The 27,918-nt window shown below is 38.3% G+C and overlaps 1 protein-coding gene across 3 annotated transcripts in view; it reads right to left on the reverse strand.

Moving 5' to 3' along the window:
* Nucleotides 1–1,176: 1,176 nt before the first annotated feature.
* Polr3D (RNA polymerase III subunit C53) overlaps nucleotides 1,177–27,918 on the reverse strand; it is a 354,052-nt gene continuing 327,310 nt past the window's right edge. For all 3 annotated transcript variants that reach the window (XM_067142235.2, XM_067142236.2, XM_067142234.2), the window contains one exon: nucleotides 1,177–2,419. In XM_067142235.2, the coding sequence (XP_066998336.1) occupies nucleotides 2,294–2,419 (126 nt within the window). In that variant the 3' untranslated portion in view covers nucleotides 1,177–2,293. The remainder of the gene's footprint in view (nucleotides 2,420–27,918) is intronic.

Raw genomic sequence — 27,918 nt, forward strand, 5'->3', positions numbered from 1 at the left:
TGATTTTGATATACAGTAGAATGAATAATGAATTAGTAATAGCCCCTTCCATAATTTTTATTTTTAAATTGTATTTTGTAAGAGATGCACATGGTTAGTTGTATATGCGACTCCATGATGGGTCTGTCACACATAGAAGGCAAAATTATTTAACTGGAGCATTTGGTAATGTTTTTTTATCAATATCTCCTAAAGTAGTTTATGGCATTTAACCCCTTTAGAATGTTAGGTCTACAATTGGTCAATCAGCACGAGTATCCTCGGTTACAACCAGTAATTTGCTTTCCCACCGTTCACCGCTTGACAACAGTCTTGCATCGAGTTGCTGCAAGTTGTCATCTGTACATGGGAAGCAATCCAAATTTTTAGGGAGCAGTGTAAAACAATATTACAGAACTCACTTCACACCAATTTGAAATTAGCTCATTAAGTTAACTTGCCTGAAACATCAGAATCATCATGTTCACTTGGTGTGTAATTGTTATCCTTGTCCTCAGCATTAGAAACCGAGTCTTCCATAAGAACATCCAGTAAGGATTCATGGTCTAAATTACGTACACTTGAATTAGACATCCTAAATATTCACAACAATAACGCAAACAGGCCTACTTCTCGAACACACTTGTTTCCTGTCCGCACGTACATACTTTCCCACTCATTTCACAGTTGAGAATGAACGATGGCGCAGCTACAGATTATGTAGGAACATGGCTGTACTATCAGTACCTTACGTACATAACTAGTACATTTCATCCTTATAGAAGCATCCAACAGTATTCTTGTTAAGACACAGCTCACTGAAACAGTGGGAACTATTTTTACTATGGCTGGTGTCCCCAATGTGTTAAATCAGCAATAAATGTTTTTAACTTCAGGCAACATAGAGGGATGACATACATACCACTTCCCCTTCAATGTTTCTTGAAATACTTTTTTTTTTTTTTTTTGCTAGTTGCTTTACGTCGCACCGACACAGATAGGTCTTATGGCGACGATGGGACAGGTAAAGGCTAGGAGTGGGAAGGAAACGGCCGTGGCCTTAATTAAGGTACAGCCCCAGCATTTGCCTGGTGTGAAAATGGGAAACCACGGAAAACCATTTTCAGGGCTGCCGACAGTGGGGTTCGAACCTACTATCTCCCGAATTTCTTGAAATACACAACACTTTAAGGGCTGACTGATAATAGTTTATTCAATTTGACAAATTACAGATACAAAAACATGAAGACTTTCTCTTTTTGAACATAATTATTGCGTTTGAACATATGCAAATGATTGTTGTAATTCAATACATTGCATGCTGAAACACATGCAGGTACAAAAGTATGGAACTTTCAGAAGGATTTCTCCCTCCCCACCACCTGAATGATATTCTAAAGAGTACATATATATATATATGTATCCTGCTCCTACTAGCTATCTTACCTGAGCGTCAATAGAAAGTACAAGTAACAATAATCCAGTAGACATGATATGGACTTTTGGGCTTATGACGTGTCAAGAAAATAAGGTGAAACTCTTATTGTTACTTCATTTTGGTGCTTTCCAAATTTTTACGTTCATCGTCACCAGTTGGTTCATTCCATACTGTGTGCTTTCATAACGCGTGTACACCTCTCACATCATTTCTCCACATACAGCACTTTCTTTCCATTCTTCAGATCTATTCTATTCTATACTGGTGTCTTTCGTTGCATTTCTTTCAGCACGATTCATCTGATGTTCTGATATTTCTCATTGTCGTCAGCTCCTGCTTGGAGCATACAGTGAGCCACTACAATTCTCCAACAATAAAGCATTCTTAAATTCAACCCCTCATTATTTTAGAATACTTCCTCAGGAGCAGTCGAGATTAACTTCTGAAGACACAGAGCAAAATTCTCTGCAAAACGTAAAGAGTTTCACCTTGAAAGCATCAACGTTAACAATAATCCAGGTTCTTGAACTACAGTATGTCAACAACATGCTACAGGAGGTCTAGAAACACCCTCCAAGAACTCTCCAAAAAGGCACAAACAGTAACAAGCCTGGAGATTTGGGGCTATCTATAGGTCTTCCAAATAGACATATTCTAAGTTTTCTGAGACAGATTAAATAAATAAATAAATAAATAAATAAATAAATAAATAAATAAATAAATAAAACTGCAATACAAGCAGGGATTTGTTTTATTCTCATAGGTACCTGTCTAAAATCGGGAAAGATAATTATATGCAGAATATGTATTTGGACAAACCATCTCCCTCCAACCGTTAGCTAGAAAATTTTCTTGAGGCAATAATAGTACACATCATCAAGCTTCTGGACGAGAAAGCATATCTTCCCAATAAGGCGAGCAGAGGAGCCGAGCATCAACTGGCCCCAGGTTAATCATTTCCCCAGTGTGAGTGGCAGGATCCAATTCCACTGATATGACATCCTGGAAAGGAATTACCAACAACTGTGATATTGGTATATACTTTTACCATGTAAATAATATACCTAAAAAAATATCTCACCATTTATTCTAAAGCTCAGAGAAGAATTACATAAAGATACTAAGTTCATTATGGATTATGATCTGCTTTGGTCTTCAAATACATAATGATGATATGTCAGTATTGATCTGGGAAGGATGCAATTGCTGTGGTGTATTTGCAAGGAGTGTTGCCTGCCATAAACAAGCAATTTAATCCCTAGATCATAGCAGATTATCTATGTGTTTGCAGACTCAACCTATGGATTTGAGAGATCTAAACCAGCCTGATGTGGGTATGGAAAAGAAGTCCATTTACGAAGCGAGCCTGCCATACCTACCTGAGCAATACAACATATGGCACGACAAATGGACAGGGTACGTTTACTGTTTGGAAGCAGACGTGGCATCTCTACACTCATGTGCAATCACATGAAGGATATTGGGATCACCCTAACTTCTTTAAGGAGCATGTTCCTAAGGAATTATCAAAGATTCTCTTGGTATTCTACCTATCATCTCTATTTCAACTGCATCGCTTACACTTCCAATTTTAATGTTTGATTAGTAGGAATTATGGGCATTTGTAATATTCTCAAGTAATCTCTCATTCTACTCCTGTAAATACATTGTTTTGGACTTTATTTAGCCATGGTAAGAAATTACTATTTTACTTTCAGGACCCATGTGGTCTTTCATTTCATATGAGCTGATGCCATTTCTGTGGATACATAAAAAAATGTCTACATATAGCTCAGTTATATTTTCATTTATTTTTTATTTTTTTACATTATTTTTTTACAATTTGCTTTACGTCGCACCGACACAGACAGGTCTTATGGCGACGACAGGACAGGAAGGGGCTAGGAGTGGGAAGCAAGTGGCCATAGCCTCAATTAAGGTGTGAAAATGGGAAACCATGGAAAACCATCTTCAAGGCTGCAGTTCTGACAACACTAAAGTGCAATAAAACACCTGGAGAAGATGGCTTAAATTTGGAACCTTCACAAACACAACCCTATTTCCGTAAAGGTCAACGATAAATTATCAGAGTGGAAAACAATAAACACAGGAGTAATAGGGTTGCAGTCTTTCCCCTCTCCTGTTCATAATCTATATGAATGCTCTCATATGAGAATTTAGAGAAACAAGATATGGTTCCATCCGCATTAACAGAAATCTACAGCTGGACACAATATTATTTGCAGATGACTTAGTGCTGGTCGCCACCATATGTGATGATTTACAGCATTCAATGTATAACCTACAGTCTCAGAAAAGTACTCGATGGAAATATCCCCGGAGAAAACTAAGATAATGGCTTTCTGTGGCAAGGAACCAGTAAGAAGCAAGATCTGCTTAAATAATAACATTTTGGAAAGAGTACATACATACATACATACATACATACATACATACATACATACATACATTACATACATACATTATCATTATAGACTGTTATGCCTTTCAGCGTTCAGTCTGCAAGCCTCTGTGAATTTACTAAACGTCGCCACAATCCTCGATTTGCAACTAGTGTTGTGGCCTCATTTAGTTCTATACCTCTTATCTTTAAGTCGTTAGAAACAGAGTCTAACTATCGTCGTCTTGGTCTACCTCTACTTCTCTTACCCTCCATAGCAGAGTCCATTATTTTCCTAGGTAACCTATCCTCCTCCATTCGCCTCACATGACCCCACCACCGAAGCCGGTTTATGCGTACAGCGAGTTCATTCCTAAATTAGCCTTTATTTCGTCATTCCGAGTACCCTCCTGCCATTGTTCCCACCTGTTTGTACCAGCAATCATTCTTGCTAATTTCATGTCTGTTACTTCTAACTTATGAATAAGATATCCTGAGTCCACCCAGTTTTCACTCCCGTAAAGCAAAGTTGGTCTGAAAACAGACCAATGTCAAGATAGTTTCGTCTGGGAGCTGATTTCCTTCTTACAGAATACTGTTGATCGCAGCTGCGAGCTCACTGCATTAGCTTTACGACACCTTGATTCAATCTCACTCACTATATTACCATCCTGGGAGAACACACAACCTAAATACTTGAAATTATCGACCTGTTCTAGCTTTGCATCACCAATCTGACATTCAATTCTGTTGAATTTCTTACCTACTGACATCAATTTAGTCTTCGAGAGGCTAATTTTCATACCATACACATTGCACCTATTTTCAAGTTCCAAGTTATTAGACTGCAGGCTTTCAGCACAATCTGCCATTAAGACCAAGTCGTCAGGATAGGCCAAACTGCTTACTACATTTCCACCTAACTGAATCCCTCCCTGCCATTTTATACCTTTCAGCAGATGATCCATGTAAACTACAAACAGCAAAGGTGAAAGATTACAGCCTTGTCTAACCCCTGTAAGTACTCTGAACCAAGAACTCATTCTACCATCAATTCTCACTGAAGCCCAATTGTCAACATAAATGCCTTTGATTGATTTTAATAATCTGCCTTTAATTCCATAGTCCCCCAGTATGGCGAACATCTTTTCCCTCGGTACCCTGTCATATGCTTTCTCTAGATCTACGAAACATAAACACAACTGCCTATTCCTCTCGTAGCATTTTTCAATTACCTGGCGCATACTGAAAATCTGATCCTGACAGCCTCTCTGTGGTCTGAAACCACACTGGTTTTCATCCAGCTTCCTCTCAACAACTGATCGCACCCTCCCTTCCAAGATGCCAGTGAATACTTTGCCTGGGGCCTATTCCACCAAAGTATGGTCTTGTACATTACAAGTTACTAGTGTGGGTTCTTGTAATGTATGGAGTTGTACATTTCTGTTCCACAAAAGACTGATAGTCTCTTGTATATTACCAGTGAATTGTTACAAGTTTTACAAGTGACGACATATCAATAAACATACTACGTCATAGCATGAATCAGCTGTTTATCTTCGTATTCCATTCGTTGAATTAGGTTATGCTTGCCTCATTTATCGTAATATCGTATTTTACTGTAACTTATGCAGCAAAGATTGAAAGAACTAATATTCCTGTGAATTTTTTACTGCTACGATGTTATTTTTCAGTTTATTTCTTTGATGATAGGAAATTACTCCGTTATTATCACCCATTCTGTTCTTCCACGATCCTCGCGTATGTTCTACGAGAGTCTAACATACCTACCTTGGTCTGTCATTAGGAATCAGATGCCGCTAATAACGATATTCGGCCGCCAAACTTAATTGTTACGAAATTGCAAACTCTGCATGAATTGTTAAAATGATGTCAAGAGAAACAAAGTTATTCATTTTGAAGGAAATAGAAGGTAGGAAAGATATTTGTTTCGGTGGATTCAGCGAGAGTCTGAAAAAACAAGACAAAATAAATGGTAGGATGGAAATATTTGACTTGGGAAAAGCTCATGGAGCTTTTGAGGGGAAAAGTTGGACGTATGTAAGAGATATTCTGCTCATTAATGATTCCAGGAATGTCCTTCTTGGAATATGTTTTTTTCAGTATTTTCAGGCCAACAAACAATTTGAGGAAATTTTATATCATTTATTGCAGCTACCACAGACCGAAGATTTTGCCATCCCAAGCATATCTGCAGTACCATGGTACTGACCACCATTTCCTAGCCAATGTAATGTTGTTAGTAAATGTTGTTTGGCAGAGAGAGATTTATTTCTGTTCGTAGGATATTTTAAGCTATGGCCAATATCTATCAAAAGTTCTTCCACTTGTATTGTGCTTAACCTAAAACGTTCATTGTATTCAAATACAGTGTTAAACTGGAATTTTATTCTTTCCCTGTACAGACGATAGTTTTCATTTTCATCACCATCACTATCACTACTGCTAGACCACATATTTATCAAAATGTATCCAAAATAAGCGTATTTAAATAGCACTAGTACATTTATATATTATTGTCCTTTCACTGGTAGAGAATTCTTCTCAATTCGCTAGTAAGTTACAAGTACTAGTACTTTTGTGGGACACGCCTATAAAAATTCACTAGTAATTTGTAAGTATGGAGTAGTAAAGTACAACTGTAGAAAATTCTTTTGTGGAACAGAAACTCTGGTATTTGTACAAGTTACTAGAGAATTTACCTGTAATGTACAAGACCATACTTTTGTGGAACAGGCCCCTGGTATACTAATCAATGAGATACCTCGATAGTTGTTGCAATCCTTCCTGTTCCCTTGCTTATAGATAGGTGCAATTACTGCTTTTGCCCAATCTGAAGGTACCTTACCAACACTCCACGCTAATTTTACTACTCTATGAAGCCATTTCATCCCTGTCTTCCCACTATACTTCACCATTTCAGGTCTAATTTCATCTATTCCTGCTGCCTTATGACAATGGAGTTTATGTACCATCCTTTCCACTTCCTCAAGCATAATTTCACCAACATCATTTTCCTCCTCCCCATGAGCTTGACTGTTTGCAACACCACCATGATGATTTCCTTTTACATTGAGAAGATGTTCAAAATATTCCCTCCACCTCTCCAGTGATTACCTGGGATCTATTATGAGTTCACCTGAATTACTCAAAACACTGTTCATTTCCTTTATCCCTCCCTTCCTAAGATTCTTTATTACTGTCCAGAAAGGTTTCCCTGCTGCTTGACCTAGCCTTTCCAGGTTGTTACCAAAATCTTCCCATGACTTCTTTTTGGATTCAACAACTATTTGTTTCGCTCTGTTTCTTTCATCTACGTACAACTCCCTGTCTGCCTCAGCCCTTGTTTGGAGCCATTTCTGATAAGCCTTCTTTTTACGTTTACAAGCTGCTCTCATTTCATCATTCCACCAAGATGTTCGCCTTTTCCCATCTTTACACACAGTTGTTCCTAGGCATTCCCTTGCTGTTTCTACTACAGCATCCCTGTATGCCACCCATTCACTTTCTATATCCTGAAGCTGCTTACTGTCTACTGTTCGAAACTTCTCACTAATCATATCCATGTAGTTCCGTCTAATTTCCTTGTCCTGGAGATTTTCTACCCTTATTCGTTTGCAGACAGATTTCACTTTCTCTACCTTAGGCCTAGAGATACTTAGTTCACTACAGATCAGATAGTGGTGTGTATCATCGAAAAATCCGCGGAAAACTCGTACATTCCTAACAGATTTCCTGAATTCGAAGTCTGTTAAGATATAGTCTATTATGGATCTGGTACCCCTAGCCTCCCATGTTTGGAAAGAGTAAATGATTTTAAATACCTCGGCTACAAACTGTCTTTCTTTGAAGAACTAGACATACCGTACCTGAGAAAATCTCCAAATTCAACAGATGTTTGAGAATTATCAATAAAGTTTTTAGACCATCATTAGTACAAAAACACACCTGTGCAAAATCTACAAAACCTAGGCAAGACCTGTACTTTGCTACGGAAGTAAAGCGTGTACAACGAGGAAATGCGATGAGAGAGGAATAACTACAGCTGAAATGAAATACATGCAGTGAACAGCAGGAGTCACTAAGTGGAAACATAAAAGAAATACAGAAGTGCTGAATGATCTTAAAAGCAGACCTACATTGGAATACATCTATGAATTCCACAGAAATTGGATAGAACATCTAAACAGGATACTTCAAGCAGTCAAACTACTGCCCAGGTGGGAAGAGATCTATGGGACACCCCAGGACGAGATGACGTGAAAATGCAAACCGTTGTATAGACCGCAACAGTTCTATAGGACTAATACATGAAAGGATGCTAATGCCGATGATGAAGATTATATTATTATTCACACAATGTACATTAAAATTGATGTACTATGTTATAGCCAAAGTACTTATAACAACAGTTTCTTGAACAGAATCTTGTCAACGACAACACTGTTACTTCACACTTCAGGACATGGTGTCATTCATATGAACGCGAGATGATATATTTTGTTCTTCAGCTTTTCTGCATGTACACTGCATCCTTGAGTCATGAAAAATATCATGAAAGCTGCTATACAATGGTCATATGTCCCAAAAAGCACGACACACGTAGCACATGGACACAGAACAAGATGGCAGTGCGTTGGACAGGTACTACGCACAGGGCGATGAAACTGCATTCGTGAGTTGGACACTGTGCAGAATGGAAGTGTTGAGGCAAGAACAGCTTGGGAAGTACAGGACCTGTCTCCATGTGATTTTGAGATCATCCCCAGAGTAAAAGAAATACAGCGTGGGAGATTATTTGAGACACAAGAGAACACTGCCAATGCTGTGAGGCGACTGCTCTCTGATGTCTCCCACATGGCAGGCAAATGTGCTGTAAGCAATCTAGGAGACTACTTTGAGAACAAACAGTTTCCTGCATCTGGTGAACCTACTCGGCATTATTCATACAATCCACAGCAACTTGCGCTCTGCACTCCCATCTGAATATATCCATTTGTCTGGTAGATCCCACATTCGTGTAGGAAAAAATTTGGCACGATAATGCCCCAAGCCTTGTACTACGGTCAGGTGCTGGCCACAAGTACCCGTAAAGAGGGTCTTCCCTCTTTGGTTCATAAGAGTGCAATGCTATAATATGACCAATCGTTAAATGCATAATACCATCGATTCTTTCTGCGAAGTCCAAGAGAAGATGTTTCTCATGCCTTAGTTGTTCCCTTTATTGCTCTCAGAGAAATGGTCTGGCAGGTCACTTTCCAATCAAACATTAGTACAAGTGTCAGCTGGGAGCATACATCATTAACTGGTACCGCTTCATCCACCGAGTTCATTTCCTGCTACAACCGTGTGGCTAGGTATCCACAAAAGGAAAACTCTGGTGCTAACCTCACGCAACCAGGCTAACAACTGCAGCAGTGGGTACTCCAAGAAAAAATGTTCAACTGACTGTAAAGAACTGAATGAGTCTGCGTGCAGCAGGAAATAGTAGTAGTAGTAGTAGTAGTAGTAGTAGTAGTAGTAGTAGTAGTAACAGCAGCAGCAGCATTTATTCACTCATTATGTTGTTTATACGTAGATCGAGTCATAAGTCATGGCAACTAATTTTTTTCTCGTGAACAGGAGACAACACAGAAAATCTAAGATATGCATTTGGAAACTTATGGTATGTACTTGCATATGATGCCACTAGATAGTGTATGTAAACAACAGTGTGTGTCTAAGCATGGCCCCAAATTCAGTGTGTGAGTGAGAGCATCACAAAATAGATGTCAACAAGCAGGAGCAAGGATCATATATTAAAATAGCAGTTCTCAGAGGCAAAAATGCACGCCAATGCCATGCAGAGCAGCGGGAAGTATTAGGTGTACATGCCATGCCATGACGAGGTGGGTGGAGACGTTCAAACAGGGTAGAGTATCAAGTGCCGATCTGCCTTGCCCAGGTCGTCCAGTGTCCATGGACAAAGATGTACCGCTGGCAACGCACAATGGTAACCTTGGATGATTATTTTTAAGGTCTGTAACCAGTGGAGACCTGTCCCTTGTACGTAGTCTTGTGTATTTGCTGTCTATACCATAATGAAACAATGTTTACCAATGGCCTGTGTTCTGTCACTTTCCTACAAGAATCTCCTGAAGTCAGAATTTGTCTTCAGGCACTATGCATAAGTACATGCCCTATATTTCCAAATGCATATCTTAGATTTTTTGTGTTGTCTCCTGTTCGCGAGAAAAAAATAGTTGCCATGACTTATGACTCGACCCTCGTATACTTACAAGACTCTGTTTCTTATGAACGTAACTCTTCTAATAACATTAATACTTAAACAAAAAAAAAATAATAATTCTTGTAAATAACTTTTACATATATTACAGTAGTAGTATTATTATTATTATTACCCTATTAATACTTAAAATAAAATGAAAACTATCTCTTTCATACATTAAATATATTATGAATAATAATAATAATAATAATAATAATAATAATAATAATAATAATAATACACAAAAAGATCACACCAACCTCAACAGAGTCGAGTCAGGATTTCAATAAAATACCACGTAAAGTGAAACCTTGTGTGTGGTACAAAGGGCACTAGGAAAGTTTTGCAATGTGAGTGAATGCTTGCGACTTCTTCAAAATAATTTCCATCACACTCAATACACTTCTCCATATGTCGAAACCAGTCACTGAGCGAACTCTGCCACTTTTCTTCGGTTACATTTTCACACTCTTGATCCCATGCTGCCAGAAGCTCCTCGTCGGATGCAAAACGCCGCCCTTTCAGCTTCATCTTCACTTCTGGGAAGAGTGCGAAGTCACATAGGGCAAGATCAGGACTGTATGGAGGGTGATCAAGCACAGTCAACCCTGATCTGGCAAGAAAATCCATCGTTACATTAGCACGATGTGCTGGAGCATTGTCGCAATGCAAGAGCCAAGTGTGGAGCAGTGACCTTGGACGGAGCTGCTTGAGAGCCTGGATGACCTGAGGCAGACAAGTCTCACTGTACCACTTCGCAGTAACTGTCCTTTGTGTTTCTAGCACAACCGAAGTCAGGATGCCCCGTTTAGTGAAGAATACTGCAATCATCCTTTTCTTCACTGACCTTGACTTTCACACAGTCACAGGAGTTCCCTCATCTTCAAACAGCCACACACTGTTCTGGGATTTTGTTGGGACATCATAATAATAAAGCCAAGTTTCATCACCTGTAACGATGCTATTGATGTTACGCGAAGTCCCATTTAAAATTTTTTTAAGCATTTTTCGGCACCATTTCACTCGATGTTCCCTTTGTTCCTCTGAAAGTGAGTGGGGCACCCAAAGGGAACAAACCTTTCTAACATGGAGATGGTCGTGTGGAATTGAATGAATAGTTGGTGCAGGGATGTGGAGGGTCTCTTCTACATGCCGCTATGTCAACAGCCTCTCTTGCTGCAACATTTTCCTCACAGCTTCAATGTTTTCCTCAGTCACTGATTCAGACGGTCGCCCAGAACGAGGATCATCTTCAACCCCAAAATTTCCCCTCTGGAACTCTTTGTACCAGCAGAAAATTGTCCGATGTGGACAGTCTTTCCCCAGCACAGAAGTCATTTCCTCCCGGCTCTGGTCAACAGTTAATCCACGAGCAAAATTGTAGCGGATAATTGCGCGATATTCACCTTTAGACCAAAATGACATCTTAACTTGCTTTCAACAGCTGGTGTGAAGATCGCGCCTTACTGTCTTCTAGACCGGTCTTCACCCCTATTTTCATCCCTCACCATAACAGGGGTGTCCAGCCAACCGTTTTTGCGTATTGCAAAACTTTCATAGTGCCCTTTGTAATTTAGAATGTTTCTTATACAGAAAGAAATAATTTAACATTGATGCCTGAAGTACGAGTATGGGTATGAGTGAATGACAGGAATGATCAACAGCACATGGTGGAGCATAACAGAAATTGAATATGACGACGTGATATTTTCATTTAGTAATTTCTTAAATAACAGTTTTATTATCCATAACAAAGGATTTAAGACACTTCAGACTCATTTTCTGGCTTAATGAAGTAATTTGTATAGAACCTGAAAGGACATTAAATAATTTTGGAATGAAATACAAGAAATTGCGTTTTGTTATGCTAAGTTTGGGTTTGTATAACATACAACGATGGTACATCTTACTGCATGTTGAATATTCATGTTTAATGTTCTCAATTATATTTTTGATTTTGTTAATATATGATATGAGTAAAGAAGTGGAATCAGAGAAAAGGCTTTTTGCAGATAATGTTATTCTGTATAGAGTAATAAATAAGTTACAAGATAGTGAGCAACTGCAAAATCACCTATAGGTTGGGAGATGGATAGCTAGTTGAATAGGTGGTTTTTTATTGAATTATCCTTGATACCTATGCCTAGTTGCTTAACGTCGCACCGACACGGACAGGTCTTATGGCAACAATGGGATAGGAAAGGGCTAGGAGTGGGAAGGAAGCGGCCGTGGCCTTAATTCAGGTACAGCACCAGTATCTGCCTGGTGTGAAAATGGGAAACCACGGAAAACCATCTTCAGGGCTGCCAATAGTGGGATTCGAACCTACTATCACCCGGATGCAAGCTCACAGCCGCACGGCTCTACGCGGACGGCCAACTCGCCTGGTTAAAGTTCCTTATGGAGATCAATGTAAGTACCTAGGTGTTAATATAAGGAAAGATCTTCATTGGGGTAATCACATAAATGGGATTGTAAATAAAGGGTACAGATCTCTGCACATGGTTATGAGGGTGTTTAGGGGTTGCAGTAAGGATGTAAAGGAGAGGGCACATAAGTCTCTGGTAAGACTCCAACTAGAGTATGGTTCCAGTGTATGGGACCCTCACCAGGATTACTTGACTCAAGAACTGGAAAAAATCCAAAGAAAAGCAGCTCGATTTGTTCTGGGTGATTTCCGACAAAAGAGTAGCGTAACAACAATGTTGCAAAGTTTGGGCTGGGAAGACTTGGGAAAAAGAAGACGAGCTGCTCGACTAAGTGGTATGTTATAGATGTTCATTCCTACAGGGAAACTGAAATATTTGTCCCAAATGAGTAAATTTATAATACCAATATCATATATCACCTGATGGGCAGGGAGGCATCAATTTTTGGGAATGAGACAAAATCTCTCATAGTGAATTGGCACTGCCGGTGGCTCCAGGTAGCCTACGCAGTGGCCTCCACAGTATGCACTAACCATGCATATTTTTTTTTTGCTAGTTGTTTTACGTCGCACCGACACAGATAGGTCTTATGGCGACGATACCATGCATCTTGGTGGGTATGCTATTTACCAACTGACGAGCCCAACTTAGCACACTGGGGAAAATCGCTGGCAACTAGGAATGAGTTAGCTGGAAAGTTTATAATGTCTAATAACGGACCATATATACTGGTAGTTTAATTGGTAATTATCCGAGCTGTCAAAGGAGAGATGGCGTGGAATTTTTCTTTTAAATAATTTATTAACAAATACATTGCAAATGGGAAATATTCCAGTGGCAATGGTCACTTACAGTAATGTAATAAAGTTAACATAATTAACCAACAACAACAAACAAACAATCAAGCAAACAACTAGAGTAAAACAAGCAAATCCTTGGAAAGAAATTATTTCAAGAATTACTACTAGTTTAACATTCCAAATCCAACATCATGTACAGTTTCATACACAAATTATTTATTTCCAATACTTAACACTATGGCTTACAAAACTATAGGTTGAGCTCACTACTAGCTCAACGTTACAAGTTATAATAAAGTAAGGTTAAAGCATAATTACCCAACAACAACAACAACATCATGAGTAACACAAGCAATTCCCTGCAAAGAGAATACCACAAGGAAAATCTCCTAGTTTCACAATCTAAACCAAGCAGAAAATCACAAATTCAGTGTCCGTAATTTACAACTTTTACTTTTCACTTTACACTAGGACTAATGGTCTTAAATGACTTGATACCAGAAGGGAATCTATCAAAGACTGCTGCAGGTAATTTATTCCATTCCCTTGTACCGGGAGGTACACCCCAGTGTCGCGCATTTAAATCTAGCTACATTATATGTTATAAATCTCATTTTTGGTCCGTATTGAAAATTTACAGTTCAACGACAATAAAGGTGTTTTAATTTAATCCACCTATTCAATACTTTTATTTTCACTTATAGTGGTTACATAAATAGACTCACAGTTAAATGGGACATGTTTCGCCCTCAATTAAGGGCATCTTCAGCCTAAAAACAATCATCAAGAGTACAACTAATATTAAAAGTGGAAGCTAAAAGTTTAGCCAGTTTTTAAAATTCAGGACATAAAAATGTGAAAAATGATACAATATATAAAGATGCTAACGGAAACACTGTCAATGATTAAACTATAATCTTGTCGGAGACTAAAATTTCTTCCATTAAAATTCCAATTAAAACAGTTCATTTAAAATGTTAGTGGAAAACCAATGTGATAATAATATAAAGCCAACGACATGAGGGCGTGAGCACAAGCATAAACATGATTGTCATAAATACAATATGTCCAAGGCCGCTGATGAAATTCGTCAGCATGAAGTGAGACAGAAGCATCAGTTGAAAAATTGTAAGTGGCCCTTAGCACCGGTAGGTAATACTATTGGCTGAAACCTTTGCCAGGAAATGTCAGTAGATACTGAAATAATGTTTTCTGTAAGAGAAGGAAAAGATGAAAAATGAAGTTGAACGTAAGGAAAGAATTCGGATTATATAAATTGAAACAGATGAGGACTTGCATGTTAGTTGAAAGTTATTTGTTATCTACTGTTGTGTTGGTTGCTGCCCTTCTGTTGGCTCTGAGTCTGGTGTTGTAACTGTGCTGCAGAGGCGGCAGTGAACTCGGAGGGGAAGGAATAGGGGAGTGTGGAAGGGAGGAGAGGATGGGTGGAGTCAATTGTGACGAGGCTGACAAAGGGGCGGAGTCAACCGTATTGCTGGAAGTAGGCTTAATATCTGTAGGTATGGGAGGAGTATTAGAGTATGAAGAATTAAATATATTAGGTATCCTAAATTTATTCAAACTAACTGACTTTAATAATTTTGGCATTAATTCACGTAACATACTTTTACTGTCCGTGGTTTCATTAAGATTCTGTTGCTTATTGTCTGATCTAAATAGATATATAAACTTTCTAATTCGTTCAACATTCTCCCTTTTTCTATGTTTCTAATTATCGCTAGGTCTTTCTCTATGGATTCAAATCTGTGACCAGTCTCCCTCATATGCAAACTCATCGCTGAGTATTTCGTATGTTTTTCTGCATTAACATGTTCCATGTATCTTGTCATAAAACTTCTCCCAGTCTGTCCAACATATGAAAAATTACACTGAGTACATTTGAGTCTGTATACTCCTGATCCCAAATAACGATTTTTATCATAATTAACTTCTTTATGATTAAAGAATACGGACTGGTTAGTATTAGTAGTTCTTAAAGCTATATTAAAATTATGTTTCTTGAATACGTTAGTAATCTGGTGTATAGCTGGATTAATAAAAGCGAATGTAGCATACTTTTTTTTTTTCTGGTATCAGATTTGTGGATAACTTGTTCTTAATTTTATTGATTAATTTGTTGATCATTTCTATTTTGAAACCATTTTGTTTAGCGAGGTACCTAATATAATTTAATTCTTTCTTCACATTTTTTGGGAGATAGAGGGATTCTAAGTGCTCTATAAATCAGACTGTGAAAAGATGCTTGTTTATGTGAATTTGGGTGTAAAGAAAAATTGTTTATAGTTGTAGATGATTGTATCGGTTTTCTAAATATTTGGAAATCAAAAGTGTTAACCTTACGCGTAACTGTTACATCTAGAAAATTCAATGAGTTATCGACTTCATCCTCTTTTGCGAATTTCAAATTAGGTTCGATTTCATTTAACTTATTTAAGATTTCTTGACTATTAGTGACATCTTTGTTTATGATTACAAACGTATCATCTACATATCTCAACCATAAATCAATTCCTTTAATTTTTGCTATTATTTCATTGTGTTCGATTGAATCCATAAATATGTCAGCAAGGATGCCCGATATTGGGTCACCCATTGCTAATCCATTCTGTTTATAAATATTATTGTTAAATGAGAAGTAATTATTGTCCAACACGAAATTTAATAATCTAGTGAATTCTTCTACTTCCATTTTACGAAGATTACCGTGTTTACAAATATTATTATGAATGATATTAACAGTTTTATCTGTCGGAATATTCGGGAACATATTCACTACGTCATACGAACACATCACCTGGTTTGGACGCACGCCAAATTTAAGCAAAATGTTACACAAGTCAATGGAATTTCTTAATGGTTGTTTATTATTAAAAGTGTAATGTCTTTTCAAAAAATTATGAATGCATTTGGAGACCTAATACGTGGGAGAATTTCGGCAATTGATAATCGGACAAATCGGAATATCTTTTTTATGCATTTTGGGCAAAGCTCTAGTTTCTGGGAGCCTAGGATTCATATTGGTAAGTTTTAATTGTTCTTGTTCGGTAAAGAGAGATGTGGATCTTTTAAGCAAGGCCTTTAAATTGCGTTGAATTTTAGCTAATGGATCTTTAGTCACTAGTGTATATTTATTATAAAAAAATCTTCAGTTTTCTTGATATATGTATCTTTATCCATCAAAACGATCCCCCCCCCCCCCCGCCTTGTTACCCTTGGTTACTACAATATTGTTATCTTCAATTTTCGATTTCATGTTTTTTTAAATTGTTTTCTGTTGTTTAGGATCAAAATTGGTATAAATCTCTTCAGCTAATCTGGGTAATCTCTTCTTTTACTCCAATCTTACTTCGTCTTGTATATCGCGTGGGATTTTGATATGTTCGCCTCCGCTTCTGCAACTGTGTTAATGATGTCTATTTCTCTATCTTTATTAGGCCAATTGTATTTTGGACCCCTTTTAAGTAGGTCATTCTCTCCTTCAGTAAATTGTACTTTGGTCAAGTTAACTAGATTAAATAAGTTTCTCAATCTGAAAATGAAGATTTGTAAGTTAGTAAAGGATTTAGGTTTTCTTAAACAATGTCAGAATAAAACTGGTACCTACTTTTCTTAAATCAACACAACGTTAGAACATAAGCAGTCCAAGCCATAATATAACCCAAAATAAGGTAAATGAATTATGGCTTAAAGATGAAATCAAGGCATATTACAGGAAGAAATCCAAATTGAATTTGCAATTATATGACATTCATTTAGCGGTGACACAGGATTTAGCCCCATTAGAATGGCAGTAATTTTATCAACACATGGAACACAAATTAACATACGCACTTAGGAAGAAACAGGATACATTGAATCATTTGATAAACACACAAATACGTCACAGTAAACAAACAAAACAAGAACAAATTAAAGGCCCATCAACACTGTTACTCCCAGTAGATGGCATAGTAGCATAGCGACTAGTAACATGTGAGTGTGTGTAAATATTGTAACTCCATTTTGCTGGCTTCTACCACTGACACACTGGCATCTGTAACTTACAAGCTTTTCAGTCTGCCAAACACTCTAACATACCTATAAAAAACACACACTATTAAACAAAGAATGACATGTTTTGTTCTTCAAGATCATCATATTCTCTCAAGTCACAGTCAATATTTGGAAATATTTATGTTTATTTCTGTCCAAACATCTATGAATTTGAATTTCCTAACTGGCTTCCTTCCTTCTTAAAAAGAAAGGAAAAAAAAATGGCATCTCAAAATCTATATCAGTTGTAAGAGTGTCAAATTTACTGTTATTATTATTATTATTATTATTATTATTATTATTATTATTATTATTATTATTATTATTATTACCCCATGTGAGCATCCATAATTATAAAAAAATATCTACTATTAGTTATAAATTTCATCTCTCATTCTCAACATAATTTTTTTGTTCTTACTATTGGCTTTACGCCACACCGACACATAGGTCTTATGGCGACGATGGGACAGGAAAGGGCTAGGAGTGGGAAGGAAGCGGCTGTGGCCTTAATTAAGTTACAACCCCAGCATTTACCTGATGTAAAAATGGGAAACCATGGAAAACCATATTCAGGGCTGCAGACAGTGGGATTCGAACCGACTATCTCTCGGATGCAACCTCACAGCTATGCGCCCCTAACAACGTACCAAACTCGCCTGGTCATAACTATTATTAGCAAACATTGTTCAAGAAATAATCGGTTGTTTATCTGACCTAAAATTTCCTCTCGTAGTTGTAACTCCAAGTTGTTTAAAAAACAATTGCAATTAAAACTGCACATATAACACTAGAAGTGGCTGCGTAGCTAGAACACATTTCCCCTTGTCCAGCTCCTGCCTCTCCTTCCACCACTCCTCTTCAGTAATTGTATTCCAGTCCAGTCTTCTTTATTTTATACTGTTCTTGCTCTGGGCCTCCCTCTTGCCCTCTTTCCTTCTATCTCAGCCTCCAACATCTGTTCTGGTACCCTTCCCTCCTCCATCCCCCTAACGTGTCAAAACCATCTAAATTTATACTTCTCCATCCTATCACTCAGTTTTTCTACCCCTATTTCTTTTCTCACCTCCACATTTCTTACTCTGTCCCCGCTGTCTTCACTACCATACTCCTCAGGAACTTCATCTCACTGCCCTGAATTTTGCTCTCATTTCTTGCTGTCAAAGTAAGTCTCAGATGCATACAGACATAGCGGTTTAGTGCATCTTGTACATTATCTCTTTACATTTCATATGAACTTCTCTCTTCCACACCAAGTTCCGTACGTTCCGGTAGAATGTATTTCCCACTTGTACCCTCCGGCTAATCTCGTTATCCAATCTTTCATCCAGCATTATTTCACTTGAAGCATTCAACAACCTCAAGGTTTTGTCCTCTTTCTCCTCTTATTGTCACCACTGTTTTGCTCTTCTCCACACCGATTCTCGTACCGTATTTCTCAATATTGTCATTTAAAGCCTCTAGTTGTATTTGCACTCCTGTATTGTTGACTCCCTAGATCACACTGTCATCTGCAAATAGCAACATTTTCATATTCCCTCAATATCTCGCCTTCGTTTCCTTTAGAATTTCATCCATAACCATTATAAACATAAGCGGAGACAATACACTTCCCTGTCTTAGTGCAGTTTGGTTTCTGAACCCATCTGTTCTCCCCACGGGAGTCTGGACACAACTGAAACAATTCTTATACATTGCCTTCACTAGTTCCCTTGATTGCCTTCCACTCTTTCCAGGGTTTCCCACACCTTTTCTCTATTAACACTATCATATGCCTTCTCTAGATCAAAGGGTCTATTGTTGACCTGCCCTGTCAAAATCCATACTGCTCTTCTTCCAAATTTCTTTCCACCCTTCCTCTCATCCTCCTTTCTATTATTCTCTCAAAGATTTTTGGCTACTTGTGACAACAGTGTAATTCCTCGATACCTTCCTGTCACCTTTCTTAAATACTGGTGCTTGCTTTTTCCTCCTTTAACCAATGTAGACCAATAGGTCCTGCTGCCTTCATCATTTCCACACATATTTCATTCATCCCTGCTGCTTTTCCTTAATTTGTTTAACAGCCATATCCACCCCCGCCACTGCAATATCACTCTCCATTTCTTGATCATGCTCATTTACCACTACACACTCTTCTGCATAATTTATTGAAATAATCTTTCCAACTATTCTTTATCTCCTCTGGGTCTGTTATTACATTTCCACTTCCTTGCTTCAGTTGTTTTTTTTTGTAGATGTTTTATTTTCTCTTATTCCTTATCAATCTATACAACATCCTTTTTCCACCATTTACATCCTTTTCCAAATCTTGTGAGGATCTCTTCCAATATTATTTTCTTTTCCTCATTTACCAGTTTTTTTACACTTTTAATTTCCTGATACTTAAATCTTATTTCCTTCTTTCCTATCTCTATTCCATTCTTGCCATGCTTTCTTCTTTTGTTTAACAATCTCCTTCACCTTTCTATTACATCAACGTGTCTCCTTTTCCTTCACTCTCACCAAAGTTCTGCCACACATCATCTCTTCACAGCTTACAAATGTGTTTTTAAATTTGGTCCATTCTTTTTTTACACTTTCTATTTCTGATATAGAGATGTGTTTTTTAAATTCCTCCTGAAATTTCTTCTGAGTTCTTTTATCTTTCAATTTCAATATTTTTATTTTCTTATGTCTTATTCCTTTTACTCTCACAATTTTACCTATTTTCAGTTTTGCTACCACTACTCTATGGTCTCCATCAAGTGCCTCACCTGGTAGTGCTGTTACATTCATTAACAGTTTACGATTTACTTTCTTGACCAAAAAATAATCAATAACTATTTTTGTCCTTCTAGTGATCTTTCTATTCTTCTTCTTTCTAAACCAAATGTTACCAACAATCATTCCATTTCCCTCACCAAAATCTATCTTATCTCCCTTGCTGTTTCTCTCTCCATATCCAAATGGACTAATCATTTCTGCTTTACCAATTCTGTCATTTCCAACCTGAGCATTATAGTCTCCCGTAACTATCACTTCCACATCAGTGATTACGTGTCTCCAAGAATTCCTCTATATTTTCCTCACTGTTTCCAGTTTGGGGTGTGTAAACCAGGATGAAATCTTTCACTCATTCTTCTGTCCTCAGTCGTACTCTGATTATTCTATCACTAACGTAGTCTACCCTATCCACATTTTCATCCAGAATGCTGTTAACAATCACTTCTACTCCATTCTTTGCGTCACCTCCTAAACTCCAGCCTCTTCACTCCGTTTCCCCTCCACTTTACCTCACTCAGTCCCATCATTGCAACATTCTCTTTCTCCATAAAGTCAATCAACTCTTCTGACTTTACCGTTAGGGTCACAACATTTATTATTCCCACCTTCATTTCATTAACCACTGGTCGCCCACTCCTCCAGCACAAGACTGCGCGTTACATTTAGCAGGGTACGCCCTAACCTTTCCTGAGACTGATATTTACCACCAGTCATTTTAGGCTACTGTTACGATGGGGTTGCCACTCCCCAAGGCATTTTGATGATGATGATGATGATGACGCTTGTTGTTTAAAGGGGCATAACATCTAAGGTCATCGGCCCCTAATGGAACGAGATGCACGACATGATATATGATAATTAAAATTTAAAAATGTATCCACTGACTGGAGTTTTTCAAAATGGTGATGAAAAATGATTATGAGATTAAAACAATCAGTGGATCTAATTTGCAATGCCTTATTTTCTAATAAAATAATAGAAAATACAGGTGACAAAGGAATAAGGCATTGCCTGGAAATACAGATATATAATTCAAGTTAGAAGTTAAAATAACACATAAAAATATGCAAATACGAACTAAAATAAAGTCAATGGGATAAAAGCGTAGTTAACACAAATACACTAGGACAAAGAACATTACCGGGCGAGTTGGCTGTATGGTTAGGGGCGCGCAGCTGTGAGTTTGCATCCGGGACATAGTGGGTTTGAATCCCACTGTTGGCAGCCCTGAAGATGGTTTTCCGTAGTTTCCCATTTTCACACCAGCCAAATGCTGGGGCTGTACCTTAATTAAGGCCACGGTCGCTTCCTTCCAAGCAACCTTTCCTATCCCATCGTCACCATAAGACCTAACTGTGTCGGTGCGACGTAAAGCCACTAGCAAAAAAAAAAAAAACACAAAGGACATCATTACACACGATAAAATGACCACCATCCCTCATTAAACAGATGAAGAGGTCTGCTGACTGCTCGTCATCTCGCAGGATGAGGGAGATTGTACTCGGGAGGTTAAACCTACGGCGCAGATCGACCAGGTCCACACACTCCGTAAGGATGTGTACCACGGTAACATGATCGCCGCAAGTACACACCGGACGAATGCTCCTACTGCTCCTTCAGTAAATAGGACTGCGTTAGTATACCGTGGCCGATCCAAAGACGACATAATACCACTGCTTCCCTCCGAGAAGCCCTAAGGGAAGTCCTCCATACCTTCGTTGTTCCTTTTATCGCTCTCAACTTATTTGGAAGTGGAATGGCCTGCCACTCCACCTCCCAATGGGACATAACCAGATGTCTTAGCTGAGTGCGAAAATCACTTGCTGGAACCTTGTAAGGCAACGGGGACAGTGTAACTGCCTCCTTGGCAGCCTTATTTGCTAACTCGTTTCCCTCTACGCCCATGTGGCTTGGAAGCCACATAAACGTGATTCTGGTGCCGGCATCCGAACACCCAGCCGGCAGGTCCTGGATCCGCTGCACCAGAGGGTAACAAGGGGAAACAGGTATCAATAGACTGTAGCGAGCTCAAGGAGTCAGTACACAGAAGAAAGTGTCAGCGCTCATCGAACAGTGCGTACTGCAGAGAGCTTCACAGATAGCATAGAGCTCTGCTGTGTACACACTACACGTTTCCAGGAGAGCAAAAAGAAACCTATCATTGTTGACAACAAACGCACTGCCCACCTTCGTTTCTGTCCTTGAACCAACCGTGTAAATGATGACTAAACCTGGACACCGGCCCACAACGGACAGAAGGAGCCTCCGATAAATGGAAGGGCAGTGCTTTCCTTTGGGCCAGTGTACAGATCCAGGATTACATCAGGTCATCCTATTATCCACAGAGGTACCCCACTTGGTTGCCTGACAAGGCAGGGAACCGAAGGTACATCAAACACTCTGTAACTGCTATCCAAGCGTATTCCAACCAGCCGCGTTGCTCGAGGATAAGCAGCATTTTACAAAGGAAAATATTTAAAAATCCTCCTTATCAATACAAATCAACTCATCTGTTAGATGAAGCAAAGTCTAAACATGTTTCAGCAGCATACAGCGGACGGTTTCCATTGTGGAATACGCAAGGATAGCTTGGGTAAAGTGGCATCTGTCGCAAATTTGCAGCATAGGACAGAAGCATTTGCTGGCGCCTCAGGTGTAAAGGCGGCATAGCAGATTCAGCGAGTATGCTAGCAATGGGGCTTGTACGAAAAGCTCCCGTCGCCAACCTAACCCCGCTGTGATGGATGCTTTTCAGTTTTGCGAGGATGCTCTTTTGCCTTGCTAATACATATGCTGCACTGCCGTAGTCTAACCTGGAAAACATATGTGCCCTATAAAATCGTAGGAGCACCGTGCAGTCTGCACCCCAATTAGTGCTGCTAAGAAACTTCAAGATATTGAACTTCTTGGTGCATTGCAATTTCAACTGCCACACGTGGCTCCCACGATAATACGCTTTCGAAAAGGAACCCAAGAAATCAGCGAGTGTCAATTACAGGAAGAGCAACAATCCCTAAGAAAAGGTCAGGATCCACATGAAGAGTGCGCTTCTGGCAAAAATGGACTACAGTGGTCTTCTCGCTTGAAAACAGAAAGCCATGTTCCAAAGACCACCGTTCCACTCTCCTAATAGCTTGCTGTAATTGCCACTGTGCGACTGCCATATTATGCGAGCTATAATGCAGAGCAAAATCGTCCACATATAGCGATGGTATTACTGCTGAACCAGCAGCAGCGACAATACCGTTTATTACATACTATCCACTTCATTCCGTATCGATATTGTAATCAAATAAGAATTAAATAAAAAAGTGGATAGTATGCAATACAAACGCCAACCAGGCAGGAAATATAGCGAACACCTACCTCAAACTAAAGGTGAAAGTAGCAACAGCAAGTAAAAACATTATTTTTCTTAGAGAATGTCTCAAAAACGATTTAATACCCAAATTTCTAAAAGGAACCCAAAAGAGAAAATGCTATTCAAAATTTCAGTCAGTAACTCAAAAAAAGGTAAACCAAATTTGGATAAAAAAGGGAGATAAAATTCCTATATAGAAAGAAACAATTTCTTAATCAAGAATTATATACAACCCACCTTCAGGCTGCAGCAACGCTATTACCGTTAGAATGGGATTCAGCAATACAAACACTTCCAATTGAGGTACAGAACGATATGAGATACGAAATAAAGAAAAAAATACCTTCCCTTATTAACGGGTTAAAGAAAAACCAGGAAAATACTCGAGTAATTAAGGAACTTCAGAATAAAATTAAACAAAATTATGTAATCGTAACTAAAGCAGACAAAGGAGACACTATAGTTATTTTAAATAAAACTGATTATATAGGAAAAAACAGAAACTTTTTTCAATAAGAATAAATTTGAAGTCGTAAATAAAGATCCTACTACACGAATTCAAAGAAACCTAAAAGGAATTCTTAAGCAAAGTACCTTCCTCCTAAACGAGCAAGAAATACAAAAGATGATAAATATGAATCCAGGATTGCCTACAGTAGGAGCGATGCCCAAGTTACATAAAAAAGATATACCCATTAGGCCAGTAATAAACTTCCGTAAGAGCCCCACATACAAAACATCTCAATACATTCACAAATTTTTAACAAAAAATTATTCGATTCAGATACAACTGTAAGAAATGCTAGTGGTTTTAGCAAGATAATCAAGGAATTCAAGCTTAAACCCTCTCATGTTACATGCTCATTCGATATAAAGGATATGTATACTAACATTCCCATAGAAAAAACAATCAAAATCATAAAGACCAATTTATTAGAAAATAAATGGATAAGCAAACCCGAAGTAGAAGAGTTTATGACAATACTGAAATTTGTACTCAACCAAAACTATTTTTTATTTAATAATAAAATTTATCAACAAGAAGGCCTTCCAATGGGAGCCCCAGCTTCGGGCATATTAGCCAATATATATATCTAGACCATCTTGAACAAACCCAAATTGTAAACCATGTGGGTACGCTATGTGGATGACACATATGCCATAATTAACAGGACCTTAATGATAGTCTTAGTGTTTTGAACTCCCTGAACAACTTAGATCCCAAAATACAATTTACTATTGAAGAAAAGGAAAATACTTCAATCAATTTTTTGGACATAACTACAACTACTAAAGGAAACCAATTTTATTTTGGAATATACAGAAAACCAACATTCACTCCAACCAAGATCCATAACAACTCCTTACATCCTGAATCACAGAAAAATGCCTATCATAGCTTTGTTAATAGAACTTTCAAAATTCCGCTAACCGATAAAGAGAGGAATAAAGAACTTAATTTAATTCGACAACAAGCCCTCCTTAATGGCTTTAATTTTAAAATGTTCAACGGGCTAATCACTAAACGCAAATATAAACAGCAAACGAGTCTAACTAAACAAACAAAACGGACCAAAAAATATGCGAGGTTCACTTTTAATAATCCAAACATTTATACAATCACCAACTTGTTCAGGAAACATGACACTGAGATAGCATTCTCAACAAACAACAACACTAGACACAGGTTCTTTAATCACAGCAAGGTCAACGAGAATAATGAAAGTAAGTTCCAAAACTCAAGAATTTACAAGTTAACATGTAATCAGTGTCGGGCCACATATGTCGGGCAATCCGGGCGCAATTTCATAATAAGATATCAGGAGCATATTAATGCAGAGAGACACAGGAGGTTTTCGGCAATGGGCGAACATATGAGAGAGACAGGACACAAATTTACAAGCATCAACCAGGATCTCGTAATTATCAAAAGACTAAGTAAGGGAAGACTAATGAATAGTTTTGAAAGTATACACATATTTCTGGACAAAATGTTAAATAAGGATAAAAATTTAAATGAAACAAATGAACAAAGAAATCCCTTACTTGAACACATTTTAAGATACATGGAAGTATTCAAAAGCAATCGAACACACCCAGTGAAAGCAGGAACCTATCACAAAGCAGCTACGTCACAAATAGAAACCAATCCCCTTAACTCGACAACAAATGACTTCCCCTTCCCCCTCCAAACCAAGCCAGTCACACAGCTATTACACTAGGTTGAAGACGGTAGAGAAGGAAACAAACAAGTAAACTCCGTAACCAGAATAAATTGGACAGGGGTAAGTTTAAAAACAGTTTCTTTACGGCATAATAACTCCGTGCAAGAAACATGTTTCCAGATTCTCTTAAATAACCAACACGTTCTTCTGCCGGTTTCAGGTCACACCAAATGTGCCAATCTTTTGAAGATTTAGAATAAATTTACACAACGAACAATTAAATAGGGGTAAGTTTCGGCCTTTACAATTCTTTTCAAATACGTACAATTCATTTGGATAACAGAATCTTAATTAATAATTATATCTTTCCTGCCGGTTACAGGTCGTACTTCAAACTATCCGTCTAAGTGAAATAGTGAACAAATTCGACCGTAGTTAGCATAAATTCTTCTAGCGGACAATAAGAATGATCTAGAAAAATGAAGAACAACACATAATCAAGACAAGTGAACTGTGCATTGAGCGAAACACAGCTGAAACTAATGAAGAACGAATGTGGTGCCATAGAAGGAAGTTTAGGAAGTTTTTAGTTTAGAAATAGCTTTTTAATTTGTATATCTAATTTTAACATCCCCACCCTCCCTCACCATTAAGTGTTCTTTACCAAAAATTTTAATTATCAAATGTTTTTATATTCTTTCGCCTAAGCTATAAGATAAGCAGCTGATGATGATTGCCAACCAACTGAAACATGTACTGCAGTTTTTAATGACATAATTTAGCCTAAGGTTAAATAATAAAAGTATCGATCAGGTGGAAAAGTTTTTATTTAATTCTTATTTGAATACCGTTTATGGCAATCGCAAACAGAGTGACACTAAGAATCGATCCCTGTGGGACTCCATTTTCTTGAACGTGGTATTGCGAATATGTCCTCCCAACTCGGACATGGAATAGACGGAGGGACAAAAAATTCGCAATAAATACCGGCAAGTTACCTCAGAATTTCCATTGATGCAGGACTGAAAGAATACCATATCGCCATGTGGTGTGATGGGCCTTTTCTAAGTCGAAGAAAACAGCCATCAAATGCTGTTTGCGGAGAAATGCATCCTGGATAGAAATCTCCAGGTGTATCAGGTGGTCAGTGGTTGAGCAAGCAGCTTGAAAACAGGATTGGTACTTGGATAAAAGTCCTTGTTTCTCCAGACACCACACAAGATAGCGATTTACCATCCTCTCAAATAGCTTACACAAACAGTTAGTGAGACAAATAGGTCTATAGCTTCCTGCATACTTAGGATTTTTGTCAGGCTTGAGGACAGGAATAACTATGCCCTCTCGCCACCGAGATGGAAACTTACCCTCTATCCAGATTCGGTTGAACACTAGACTATCCTCACTAAGGTGTTTCAACATCTGGTTATGGACATTGTCTGGCCCAGGAGATGTGTCCTTGCAAAGCGTCAAGGCGCTGCAGAGTTCCCACTCCGTAAAGCTTACATTATAGTCATCTGAAGCTTGAGCGACAAAACTAAGGTGATGACGTTCTGCTTCCCGCTTCAGAGCGAGGAAATCACAATGGTAATTCCTGGAGCCAGACATATCTACGAAATGACTTGCAAGATGGTTAGCAACCGCGAGTGGTTCAGTGACGATACTGCCTGGAATGGAAATTCCCGGTACAGAAGATGATCCTTGGATACCCGAAATACGTCAAAGTTTAGTCCACACTTGAGATTATGGAGTATGTGACATCATAGACGACACATCTCTACCATGAAGCTTTCTCACTTTGGCGAATAAGAACTCGTGCCTTAGCGCGGAGTTTTTTTAAATGTAACCAAATTGGGCACAGTAACCTGCCTTCAATAACATTTATGAGCACAACGACGTTCTTTGATAGCTGCTGCAATTTCTTTGTTCCACCAAGAAACAAGTTTTTGGCGAGGAGTCCCTGAGAAGGAGGGAATGGTCTCCTCAGCAGCAGCAAGGATAACTTGAGTTATATAAGTTATATCACCGTCTACAGTCCGCCTGGTCTCGTCGTTAATAGCGAGTGATCTGAACTTTGGCCAATCAGCGTGTCTAAGAATCCATCGAGGAGGAGCCTCGACGGATTTCTGTTTCAAATCGGAAAATGGTCAGTCACAGAGATCATCGTGTGTATTCCATCGAAACAGGGGAACCAATGCTCGGCTGCATAGACTTAAATCTATGCGAGAGTATGTGCCATA

Source organism: Anabrus simplex, chromosome 2 (genome assembly GCF_040414725.1).
Source record: "Anabrus simplex isolate iqAnaSimp1 chromosome 2, ASM4041472v1, whole genome shotgun sequence".
In the NCBI taxonomy this organism is placed as follows: domain Eukaryota; kingdom Metazoa; phylum Arthropoda; class Insecta; order Orthoptera; family Tettigoniidae; genus Anabrus; species Anabrus simplex.